We start from the raw sequence: 13037 nt of genomic DNA, 5'->3' as shown, positions 1-13037 counted from the left end.
CACATAAAAGAGGCGTGGTTTGTAACAGATAGCCAATCACATGCGACATGAACAGACGAACCTTTATGAAAACGTTTTAGAGAAACAGTGCTATAAGAACCTTTATGAAAACGTTTTAGAGAAACAGTGCTATAAGAACCTTTATGAAAACGTTTTAGATAGGGATGCACGATATATCGGCAATCATATCGGTATCGGCCGATGTTGGTCATTTTTTAACATATCGGTCATATCGGTATCGGTCAGATGTTGCAATGTTAATATCGGTTATTATTATCAGCCAAATTCTTCACATTGATATGAAATAATGCAGTAAATCTATGATTTATGGGCTTTTCCAAAGGCTTTGCAAATAAAGAAATGCATAACTTTTTCAAATTCAGTGTTAACATGTGTTTTTCAGTATGTACAAAATGTGATGATCATAAAAATTTGGTTTTATACAGATCATATCGACATCGGTAAATATCGGTTATCGGCCATAACAGCAATGTTAATATCGGTTATCGGCATCGGCCAAAATTTTCATATCGGTGCATCCCTAGTTTTAGAGAAACAGTGCTATAAGAACCTTTATGAAAACGTTTTAGAGAAACAGTGCTATAAGAACCTTTATGAAAACGTTTTAGAAAAACAGTGCTATAAGAACCTTTATGAAAACGTTTTAGAGAAACAGTGCTATTCATAGCTTTCAAGGGGCGTTACGTAAGTACAAGGAACGCCCCTTCTGGCGGTCAAAACTCAAAACAACAATGGCGCTGAACACTGACCAGACGCAGCTGCAGCAAAAAGCGGTCTTTTTTCCACCAGTTTCCAGTCAGGAATATTTAAACGCAGCACAGCTCTGTTTCATTAGTGACATACTGACACGGTGAATCGATTCACTTTGCACCGTGACTCCAGTGTCTGCTTTATATTGGAAACGCAGCACAGCTCTGCCAGTAAAAAGCAGTTCCCTCGTAAGGGGACTGGTGTGTGTGTGTGTGTGTGTGTGAGTTTTCTTTCTCCGACGGCATTCTGTAAAAGCACAAGCCAGGCGTGTCTCCTCGTCGGTTAGTGCAACCGATAGCACAACAGGTATCCGGCATTTTGGCTGAACAAACAGCGTGAGAAACTAGTGACTCGGCGGGCACTGCGGAATGAACAAGTTTTTTTTTGACCGCCAGGTGGGCGTTCCCGGCAGAACGTAACGCCCCTTGAAAGCTATGAATAAGAACCTTTATGAAAACGTTTTAGAGAAACAGTGCTATAAGAACCTTTATGAAAACGTTTTAGAGAAACAGTGCTATAAGCCATTTTGTTTTTAAAGAAAACAAAACTTGGACCCACGCGTGTTCTCACCATTCCCCCGCAATGGTTGCTATGGGAACGCCGTTACCAAGCATTCAACGCCATTTCCACCACTGATGACAACATAACAAATGGAGTGAAAGAGTTGCAATTAGTCCCTCCTGGGCAGAATTACTTTAACATTTCATTTACTTTCATGATTTATTTGTTCATTTTTACATTTTCCCCTTTCTCTCAAGTACCCCCTGTACTACCTCTACGTACCCCTAGAGGTACGCATACCCCCGTTTGGGAACCACTGGTGTGCATGGATGTATTGCATGGATGTATTAAAAGAACTGGATAGGGGACATGCCACGCTCACCCATGCATTCGGACGGAGGTTGCTCATTGGCGCATGAAGCCACCATGGGGGCTTTTTCTTCCTGACTATGCGGCTAAAGGCGAAGTGCGCATGTGTGCCATGACGTGTTCCATGACGTCTCCCACCCCTCCCACCCATAGATTGTATTACAAGAAGAAAATACCCCCGTATACTGCTCTTAGTGGCTTCTGAAGAAAAAAATGCCCCATAAAAAATTAGTTGATAATTAAAAGACTCGTTTTATACTTTGAGTGACACCCGGAAAAAATTCCCCTGGGTTTAACAGCTGCCGGGGTCCCCATGCAAGTGGATGGGAATTTTACTTTCTGGGCTGCATGGCGTCACGTGACTTGCAATACAGAGCTTCGCCACCATGTTCAAATGGCTTCACAGCCCAGCGCTATTCCTGGGGGCTTGGGCGTGTGTCATGTCATTCATTATTTTGAGCAGCTTGTGCAACATCCTTCTCTCCACAACCACCGCCAGGGGCTCCAGAGTGGTCCCCAGCACAGAGCCACACCCAGGGGCTCCAGAGTGCTCCCCAGCACAGAGCCACACCCAGGGGCTCCAGAGTGCTCCCCAGCACAGAGCCACACCCAGGGGCTCCAGAGTGCTCCCCAGCACAGAGCCACACCCAGGGGCTCCAGAGTGCTCCCCAGCACAGAGCCACACCCAGGGGCTCCAGAGTGCTCCCCAGCACAGAGCCACACCCAGGGGCTCCAGAGTGCTCCCCAGCACAGAGCCAGCTCTCCTTTATCAGTTTGTTCAATTTCTTAGTCTGATGCTGCTGCCCCAACAGGTGGCTTCAAAGAAGATTCCACTTGCCACACCAGACTGGTATAAGAGCTGCAACATCTTGCTGCACACATTGAAGGATCACGCGCACACACACACACACACACACGCAGGCACGCGCACACACACACACAAACACACACAGTAGTAGCCAATGAATCCCCTGAACACTCTTTTTCTGTGGTAGTGCGGCAACGGTGATGGCACAACAAGCAGGGGGAATGAGAAGGTCTACATTCTGCATTACACAAATGAGACAAATCCAATGCATTGGAATGGGCCCCTCGCGGCCTGTCGCTGGTTCATATTGTCATTTCTGGACAGCACTCCTGTTGATTTATTTATAAAGCTCTATTTGATATGGCTCCCATAGTGCTGTGGCCTCCCGCTCGTTTATAATAATGTCTCCGGGAGGCAGCTGCAGTGATTATTACAGTGAAGTGTGGGTCTGTGTATTAATTCCTCTGCAGAAACCAGCTCAGACTAGCTCTGCAGAAACCAGTTCAGACTAGCTCTGCTGAAACCAGTTCAGACTAGCTCTGCAGAAACCAGTTCAGACTAGCTCTGCAGAAACCAGTTCAGACTAGCTCTGCTGAAACCAGTTCAGACTAGCTCTGCTGAAACCAGTTCAGACTAGCTCTGCTGAAACCAGTTCAGACTAGCTCTGCTGAAACCAGTTCAGACTTAGCTCTGCTGAAACCAGTTCAGACTAGCTCTGCTGAAACCAGTTCAGACTTAGCTCTGCTGAAACCAGTTCAGACTAGCTCTGCTGAATCTAATACTGAATCAGTATTAGAGAGCTGGAGCCAGCTGCTTTGCATTACTTTCTCTAAAGCAATGTCCCATAATGTGTAAGAAAGTTTACACCACAAAAATAATAAGCATATCTTCTTCACCTATTACACATGTCAATATGCAGTAATAGTCATAGCGCCACCTAATGGTTAATGTGTGTGTGTGTGTGTGTGTGTGTGTGTGTGTGTGTGTGTGTGTGTGTGTGTGTGTGTGTGTGTGCGTGCGTGCGTGCGTGCGTGCGTGCGTGTGACTCACTCCACCAGGTGATGACCATCGGCTCTGGAAAGGTGTTTGCCACCACAGGTTATGGCATCGCTCTGCACAAGAACTCCCGCTGGAAAAGACCTCTGGACCTGGCCCTGCTGCAGCTGGTCGGGGACGGTGAGAGGGATGGGGGTGGGTGGGTTGGTGGAGGGAGGGGTGTAAGGGTGTGTGTGTGTGGGGGGGTGTGTGTGGAGTGGGGGGTTGTGTGTGGAGTGGGGGGTTGTGTGTGCAGTGGGGGGAGTGGGAGGGAGGAGTGTGGGGGTCTGTGCGGGGGGGGGGGGGGGGGAGCAGCGGTGGGTAGGAGAAGGAAGGATGAAGCATCCGAGGAGGGAGTTTCGGTTGTTAAAATTGAGGCCAATGCGGAAGTACCCAAAAATGCAGTTCCTCGAATGGCCACTTGAGGCTGGCTCTAAAATGGAGTCGAGACTCAGTATTATAAACTATGCAATATTTAAGAACACGAATGGGCAAGAGTCTGTTCCGCTATAGTTTTACAGAGCCGCACCACATCTGGTGGACAGACATTGCTCTTTAATCCAGGCTTCCCACCCCCAGACACGGCCAATTGTGTGTGTAGCTACACCCGACCAAGCCGGAGGTGACGCGGCCGGGGGCTCAAACCTGTGATCCTCATGCTGGTGGACAGGGAAGCACTACCCACACGCCCCTTCTGTCCAATATTAACTTCACTAAGTTTCCCTGTTCTTTATCTGTACTCATTCATAATATGGCTGCAGTCCTGTGGCACAGACTCACCCCCTATAGCTCCTCCTCTGCAGTGTGTCTGCTTCTTTTTACCCTGAACCTCCAATAAAGCAATGCCATGAAATAACCTTTAAAAGCCCCCCGTCCCCCCTCCAAAAAAAAAGTCACACGGCATGAAGATTCTTTTTTTTTTTTTTTAAGGTCTGCCTTCAAAAACCCATTTCTGTAGCAGTGGCGCGTACACGCTGTTTCAAGGGAGAAAATGCTATATGCAAGTCTGACCTCTCCCTGAGATTAAAATGTAAAAATGACAGCTATGAAATGGACTGTAATGTGAAAATGAACAACTTGGAAAGATAATATGATCCTAACAAAGCAGTTTCGCAAAACAGTTTCTATTTTCAGTTTGCAGTAACTAGGAAAATGATTCTGTCAACCTGTTTGATACAAAATGCTAAAATAACCCCACATCACCAACACGAGTACTGCACAAGCTCTTTGCCCTGAAGGTCCAGCAGTGGGCTGGTGAAAGTGAAGAGGCATTTGGAGAATCACGCTGATAGTTTGGCATGCTGTTTAAAACCAGCACAGATCCTGTACACTTCTATACATGCTGTTTAAAACCAGCACAGATCCTGTACACTTCTATACATGCTGTTTAAAACCAGCACAGATCCTGTACACTTCTATACATGCTGTTTAAAACCAGCACAGATCCTGTACACTTCTATACATGCTGTTTAAAACAAGCACAGATCCTGTGCACTTCTATATATGCTGTTTAAAACCAGCACAGATCCTGTACACTTCTATACATGCTGTTTAAAACAAGCACAGATCCTGTACACTTCTATACCTGCTGTTTAAAACAAGCACAGATCCTGTACACTTCTATACATGCTGTTTAAAACAAGCACAGATCCTGTACACTTCTATATATGCTGTTTAAAACCAGCACAGATCCTGTACACTTATACATGCTGTTTAAAACAAGCACAGATCCTGTACACTTCTATATGCTGTTTAAAACCAGCACAGATCCTGTACACTTCTATACATGCTCTTTAAAACAAGCACAGATCCTGTACACTTCTATACATGCTGTTTAAAACAAGCACAGATCCTGTACACTTCTATACATGCTGTTTAAAACCAGCACAGATCCTGTACACTTCTATACATGCTGTTTAAAACAAGCACAGATCCTGTACACTTCTATACGTGCTGTTTAAAACCACCAGCACAGATCCTGTACACTTCTATATATGCTGTTTAAAACAAGCACAGATCCTGTGCACTTCTATATATGCTGTTTAAAACCAGCACAGATCCTGTACACTTCTATACATGCTGTTTAAAACCAGCACAGATCCTGTACACTTCTATATATGCTGTTTAAAACCAGCACAGATCCTGTACACTTCTATACATGCTGTTTAAAACAAGCACAGATCCTGTACACTTCTATACATGCTGTTTAAAACCAGCACAGATCATGTACACTTCTATACATGCTGTTTAAAACCAGCACAGATCATATATACTTCTATACATGCTGTTTAAAACCAGCACAGATCCTGTACACTTCTATACATGCTGTTTAAAACAAGCACAGATCCTGTACACTTCTATACATGCTGTTTAAAACCAGCACAGATCATGTACACTTCTATACATGCTGTTTAAAACAAGCACAGATCCTGTACACTTCTATACATGCTGTTTAAAACCAGCACAGATCCTGTACACTTCTATACATGCTGTTTAAAACCAGCACAGATCCTGTACACTTCTATACATGCTGTTTAAAACAAGCACAGATCCTGTACACTTCTATACATGCTGTTTAAAACAAGCACAGATCCTGTACACTTCTATACATGCTGTTTAAAACAAGCACAGATCCTGTACACTTATATACATGCTGTTTAAAACAAGCACAGATCCTGTACACTTCTATATGTGTGTTTAAAACCAGCACAGATCCTGTACACTTCTATACATGTGTGTTTAAAACCAGCACAGATCCTGTACACTTCTATACATGCTGTTTAAAACAAGCACAGATCCTGTACACTTCTATACATGCTGTTTAAAACCAGCACAGATCCTGTACACTTCTATATATGCTGTTTAAAACCAGCACAGATCCTGTACACGTCTATACATGCTGTTTAAAACAAGCACAGATCCTGTACACTTCTATACATGCTGTTTAAAACAAGCACAGATCCTGTACACTTCTATACATGCTGTTTAAAACCAGCACATATCCTGTACACTTCTATACATGCTGTTTAAAACAAGCACAGATCCTGTACACTTCTATACATGCTGTTTAAAACCAGCACAGATCCTGTACACTTCTATACATGCTGTTTAAAACAAGCACAGATCCTGTGCACTTCTATACATGCTGTTTAAAACAAGCACAGATCCTGTACACTTCTATACATGCTGTTTAAAACAAGCACAGATCCTGTACACTTCTATACATGCTGTTTAAAACAAGCACAGATCCTGTGCATTTCTTTACCTGCTGTTTAAAACAAGCACATATCCTGTACACTTCTATACATGCTGTTTAAAACAAGCACAGATCCTGTACACTTCTATACATGCTGTTTAAAACCAGCACAGATCCTGTGCACTTCTATATATGCTGTTTAAAACAAGCACAGATCCTGTACACTTCTATACATGCTGTTTAAAACCAGCACAGATCCTGTACACTTCTATACATGCTGTTTAAAACAAGCACAGATCCTGTGCACTTCTATACCTGCTGTTTAAAACAAGCACAGATCCTGTACACTTCTATACATGCTGTTTAAAACAAGCACAGATCCTGTGCACTTCTATACATGCTGTTTAAAACAAGCACAGATCCTGTACACTTCTATACATGCTGTTTAAAACCAGCACATATCCTGTACACTTCTATACATGCTGTTTAAAACAAGCACAGATCCTGTACACTTCTATACATGCTGTTTAAAACAAGCACAGATCCTGTACACTTCTATACATGCTGTTTAAAACCAGCACAGATCCTGTACACTTCTATACATGCTGTTTAAAACAAGCACAGATCCTGTACACTTCTATACATGCTGTTTAAAACCAGCACAGATCCTGTACACTTCTATACATGCTGTTTAAAACCAGCACAGATCCTGTACACTTCTATACATGCTGTTTAAAACCAGCACAGATCCTGTACACTTCTATACATGCTGTTTAAAACAAGCACAGATCCTGTACACTTCTATACATGCTGTTTAAAACAAGCACAGATCCTGTGCACTTCTATACATGCTGTTTAAAACAAGCACAGATCCTGTACACTTCTATACATGCTGTTTAAAACAAGCACAGATCCTGTACACTTCTATACATGCTGTTTAAAACCAGCACAGATCCTGTACACTTCTATACATGCTGTTTAAAACAAGCACAGATCCTGTACACTTCTATACATGCTGTTTAAAACAAACACAGATCCTGTACACTTCTATACATGCTGTTTAAAACAAGCACAGATCCTGTACACTTCTATACATGCTGTTTAAAACAAGCACAGATCCTGTACACTTCTATACATGCTGTTTAAAACAAACACAGATCCTGTACACTTCTATACATGCTGTTTAAAACAAGCACAGATCCTGTACCCTTCGATACATGCTGTTTAAAACCAGCACAGATCCTGTACACTTCTATACATGCTGTTTAAAACAAGCACAGATCCTGTACACTTCTATACATGCTGTTTAAAACAAACACAGATCCTGTACACTTCTATACATGCTGTTTAAAACAAACACAGATCCTGTACACTTCTATACATGCTGTTTAAAACAAGCACAGATCCTGTACACTTCTATACATGCTGTTTAAAACAAGCACAGATCCTGTACACTTCTATACATGCTGTTTAAAACAAACACAGATCCTGTACACTTCTATACATGCTGTTTAAAACAAGCACAGATCCTGTACACTTCTATACATGCTGTTTAAAACAAGCACAGATCCTGTACACTTCTATACATGCTGTTTAAAACCAGCACAGATCCTGTACACTTCTATACATGCTGTTTCAAACAAGCACAGATCCTGTACACTTCTATACATGCTGTTTAAAACCAGCACAGATCCTGTACACTTCTATATATGCTGTTTAAAACAAGCACAGATCCTGTACACTTCTATACATGCTGTTTAAAACAAACACAGATCCTGTACACTTCTATACATGCTGTTTAAAACAAACACAGATCCTGTACTACTCAATGAGTAGTCATGCACACTCAAAATGGCCCCGCGACCCACTTTTGTGTCCCGACCCACCAGTTGAGAAACACTGCACTGAAGGACCTCAATACGCTTACCTAATTCCACTTAAATACATACCAGAATAACGTCTATGGAGAAAGGAATGGATAATTCACTTCCTCTAGTCCCATGGGCAGTCTCGCAATGGCTGAACGTAGGGACTCTATGGCTGTGTATGAAATGCAAGGAATCAACCTATATAACATTTAGGTATAAGTTGTTTTTAAGTTATAGGGTGTCTGAAACAGGTAGGATACATTTTGTAACCTTTCTAGGTACCTATTTTTGGCAGGAAGCATGCAATGGTTCCTTAGGTGGGGTAGGATATCCCATAATACCTTGTAACCCTGCTAACTGACGAAGAAGAACGAAACTAGCCCCAAACGTCCATCTAATGGCGGGGCCAAAAGCCGCTCGCTAGAGAACAAAGGGACACATTCGCTAAAATAATAAACATCTACTTTATATTTATTTTAATATTGTCAATATGAAAAGAAAAAGAGTTAAGTGGTTATGAAGGAGCTTGACCCTTCTTTCTGCACATGGAGAGAAAGAGTTAAGTGCCTTATGAATTCATAGAGGATGGAACCTTCCATGAATCCTGCTGACTAAAGAAAGCATGTACCAGGTTTCAATAGCCTGCACACAGTGGAACTACTGCAGTATAAACCCCCTTTAGAGCTGGTACAAGCCCCATGTAGCCTTTACGTCATCCGTGTTAGTGATGCCCATGCTACAAACTGACTGTGTTTCAGTCTGACATTTTAGGACTTTAATTCATTATTTTTGCTCAAGGGCACTTCAGCGGACATTTTCCACTCCGCTCCCCGATGGAATGGCGCAAAATCGAGACTAAAACTGTCAAAAATCACATTAACTCTATTTCAAGCTGAGTTTGTCCTGCGCCTCTGTTTGCACCTCTGCTCCTCCCCCGCTTTTGTGCAGCAGATTACCCTCTTTACTCCTTTTATTTTTCTCTCCTCAGAGCAGGTGAGAGAGGCAGATCTGAACTTCCGTGTGTGTGTGTGTGTGTGTGTGTGTGTGTGTGTGTGTGTGTGTGTGTGTCTGTCTGTCTGTCTGTCTGTCTGTCTGTCTGTCTGTCAGTTCAGAGCAGGTGAGATGAGGCAGAGCTGAACTTCCTGTTTGTGTCTGTCAGCTCAGAGCAGGTGAGTTGAGGCATATCTGAACTTCCTGTTTGTGTCTGTCAGTTCAGAGCAGGTGAGATGAGGCAGATCTGAACTTCCTGTTTGTGTCTGTCAGCTCAGAGCAGGTGAGTTGAGGCAGATCTGAACTTCCTGTTTGTGTCTGTCAGTTCAGAGCAGGTGAGATGAAGCAGAGCTGAACTTCCTGTTTGTGTCTGTCAGCTCAGAGCAGGTGAGTTGAGGCAGATCTGAACTTCCTGTTTGTGTCTGTCAGTTCAGAGCAGGTGAGATGAGGCAGAGCTGAACTTCCTGTTTGTGTCTGTCAGTTCAGAGCAGGTGAGTTGAGGCAGATCTGAACTTCCTGTTTGTGTCTGTCAGTTCAGAGCAGGTGAGATGAGGCAGAGCTGAACTTCCTGTTTGTGTCTGTCAGTTCAGAGCAGGTGAGTTGAGGCAGATCTGAACTTCCTGTTTGTGTCTGTCAGCTCAGAGCAGGTGAGTTGAGGCAGATGTGAACTTCCTGTTTGTGTGTGTGTGTGTGTGTGTGTGTGTTGCTGTCTGTGTGTGTGTGTGTGTGTGTGTGTGTGTTTCTGTCTGTGTGTGTGTGTGTGTGTGTGTGTGTGTGTGTGTGTGTGTGTGTGTGTGTGTGTGTGTGTGCGTGTGTGTCAGCTCAGAGCCGGTGACATGAGGCAGATCTGAACTTCCTGTTTGTGTCTGTCAGCTCTTTTGTTGGGGAGAGCAGCATTATGCACCAGTGACTGAAATGATTAAAGCATGGGCAGAGATAAAGAGAGGGAGGGAGAGAGAGTGAGGGAGGTAGAGAAGGAGAGAGAGGGAGGGAGAGAGAGAGAAGGAGAGAGGGAGAGAGAGAGAGAAGGAGAGAGAGAGGGGGGGAGAGAGAGAGAAGGAGAGAGGGAGAGAAGGAGAGAGAGAGAGAAGGAGAGAGAGGGAGGGAGAGAGAGAGAGAAGGAGAGAGAGAGAGAAGGAGAGAGAGAGGGAGAGAGAGAGAGAGGGAGAGAAGGAGAGAGAGAGAGGGAGAAGGAGAGAGAGGGAGAGAGAGAGAGAGAGAGAGAAGGAGAGAGCTAGAGAGGGAGAGAGAGAGAGGGAGAAGGAGAGAGAGAGAGGGAGAAGGAGAGAGAGGGAGAGAAGGAGAGAGAGAGAAGGAGAGAGAGAGGGAGAGAGAGAGAGAGGGAGAGAAGGAGAGAGAGAGAGGGAGAAGGAGAGAGAGGGAGAGAAGGAGAGAGAGAGAAGGAGAGAGCTAGAGAGGGAGAGAGAGAGAGATCAGCGTGGCGCTCATTGAAATGTGATGAATTAGATTATGCGAGTGAGAGTGAACTTGAAGAATTAGCAGCCATTGTTAGGACACAAATCTAGGTGGGGAGTGTCGAGGGGCGGTTTAACTTGGCTGTCGAGGAGCATTTGACTTCCCGCACGTGACTCTATGGGGAAGCGGGACATATGGTAATACACAATCAGCGAGGCTGATTTGTGTTTTGTTTGAGCCGATCTGACATTTCAGTCAACGAACGCGGCGCGGTGGCGGTGTTCTAATCCGCGCGGCGTACAGAGCTGCACAGAGCGCTTTCCACACGCTAATTAACCCCGAGGTCAATTAATACTGTAACTGTGAGCGAGCGAGGGGATTTCAAACCTCTCACTGCGACGCCATCAGAGTGTACGCTCATACTGTCTGTGGGTGTGCATGTGTGTGCGTGTGTGTGTGTGCGCGCGCGCGTGTGCGCACACACATACACACACACACACACACACACACACACCTGCATTCATGCATGTGTGCACTGCAAAAACTAAAATCCATGGTAACAAGTCATTCAGGGTGCTTTCTCACTGGGAACCATTGCTTTCGTCCGTTCTGCGCCTGGACACGATTACCCCCCTCCCCTCTGCCCCCGCTGGTCAGCTTTCACATTACAACATTTCTAAGAAACGGAACAGAGTGCACTTGCATCATCTACCATAATGCCTGCAGTGTATCCTCGCCTGTGTGTTGTCTATGTGGTTCGGAACGGTTGGCTTTCACATTCGCAAGTGCTCTGTGCCCGGGCACGCCAAAGCGCTCTGCGCCCGGGCACGCCAAAGCGATCTGTGCCCGGGCACGCCCAAGCGGGGACAACGGATGGAAACTAGCCTCGTGTTAAATCCGGCGATTTTTACACTTTTATTATGTTCCAGATGTTTTTATCTGTTCCATGGTTATTGTGTTCATCAATTTTGCATTGTCCCGTCTAAATAAATAAATCAAATCAAATCAAATCAAACCTTTTCAAATGGAACCTCCCAACTCCCACTCCTGTGAGTGCACATGTGTGCACATGTGCACTCGTCCTGTGTGTGTGAGTGCGCACACACACACACACACACACACACGCACACACGCACACACACACACAACCACACACACACACACACACACACAGAGCCGTGGCGTATTGGGGCTGTCTGTCTGTGTGTGTGTGTGTGTGTGTGTGTGTGTGTGTGTGTGTGTGTGTGACAGTTTGAGTGGGGAGTGTAATGTTTGTGTGTGCTCTCCTTTCCTCTCAATGTCGTGTCGCTCTACCCTCGACATGCCCAGCTCAGAGACGCCAAGCCGCTCCACCACCCACTTCAAAGAGCTGCTCGCTCTCGCTCCCGCCCTGTCTCTCTATCGCCCTCTCTCTGTCTTCTGTTCAGTTTCATGGCTTTCTCTGCTAAATGTCTCCTAATCCTCTCCATTCATCTCTCTCGTTCTCCATCTCCTGCTACGTTTTTCTTTACCTTCTTCTTTCCTCCCTTTAGCTGACTCCGTCAATACCACCGTCGCCTTGTGTCTTATTTCTCTCCTTTTTGACATCACACACACGGACTCCCCTTTTTCTCTCATCTCTCTCCCCCTGTGTTTCATTTCATCATCTGCTAGACTCCAGTCCTTCTCCTTCTCTCCTTCCCTCTGTGATGACTACCACCTTCTGTGGCTTCTCCTTCTCTCCTTCCCTCTGTGATGACTACCACCTTCTGTGGCTTCTCCTTCTCTCCTTCCCTCTGTGATGACTACCACCTTCTGTGGCTTCTCCTTCTCTCCTTCCCTCTGTGATGACTACCACCTTCTGTGGCTTCTCCTTCTCTCCTTCCCTCTGTGATGACTACCACCTTCTGTGGCTTCTCCTTCTCTCCTTCCCTCTGTGATGACTACCACCTTCTGTGGCTTCTCCTTCTCTCCTTCCCTCTGTGATGACTACCACCTTCTGTGGCTTCTCCTTCTCTCCTTCCCTCTGTGATGACTACCACCTTCTGTGGCTTCTCCTTCTCTCCTTCCCTCTGTGATGACTACCACCTTCTGTGGCTTCTCC

At 44.9% G+C, this 13037-nt stretch overlaps 1 protein-coding gene across 1 annotated transcript in view; it reads left to right on the top strand.

Annotated features, from left to right (window-relative positions):
* The window catches only part of grin2da (glutamate receptor, ionotropic, N-methyl D-aspartate 2D, a), a gene marked incomplete at both ends in the record, with an annotated part of 124050 nt that overhangs the window by 86347 nt on the left and 24666 nt on the right, over positions 1 to 13037 (top strand). The window contains one exon of the mRNA XM_083645877.1: positions 3508 to 3625. Within this exon, the coding sequence (XP_083502003.1) occupies positions 3508 to 3625 (118 nt within the window). The remainder of the gene's footprint in view (positions 1 to 3507; positions 3626 to 13037) is intronic.

This window comes from Poromitra crassiceps (genome assembly GCF_964638095.1).
Source record: "Poromitra crassiceps genome assembly, chromosome: 11".
Taxonomy (NCBI): Eukaryota; Metazoa; Chordata; class Actinopteri; order Beryciformes; family Melamphaidae; genus Poromitra; species Poromitra crassiceps.
The sequence above is the reverse complement of the archived record's forward strand: the minus strand, read 5'-3'. Positions and strand labels throughout refer to the sequence as shown.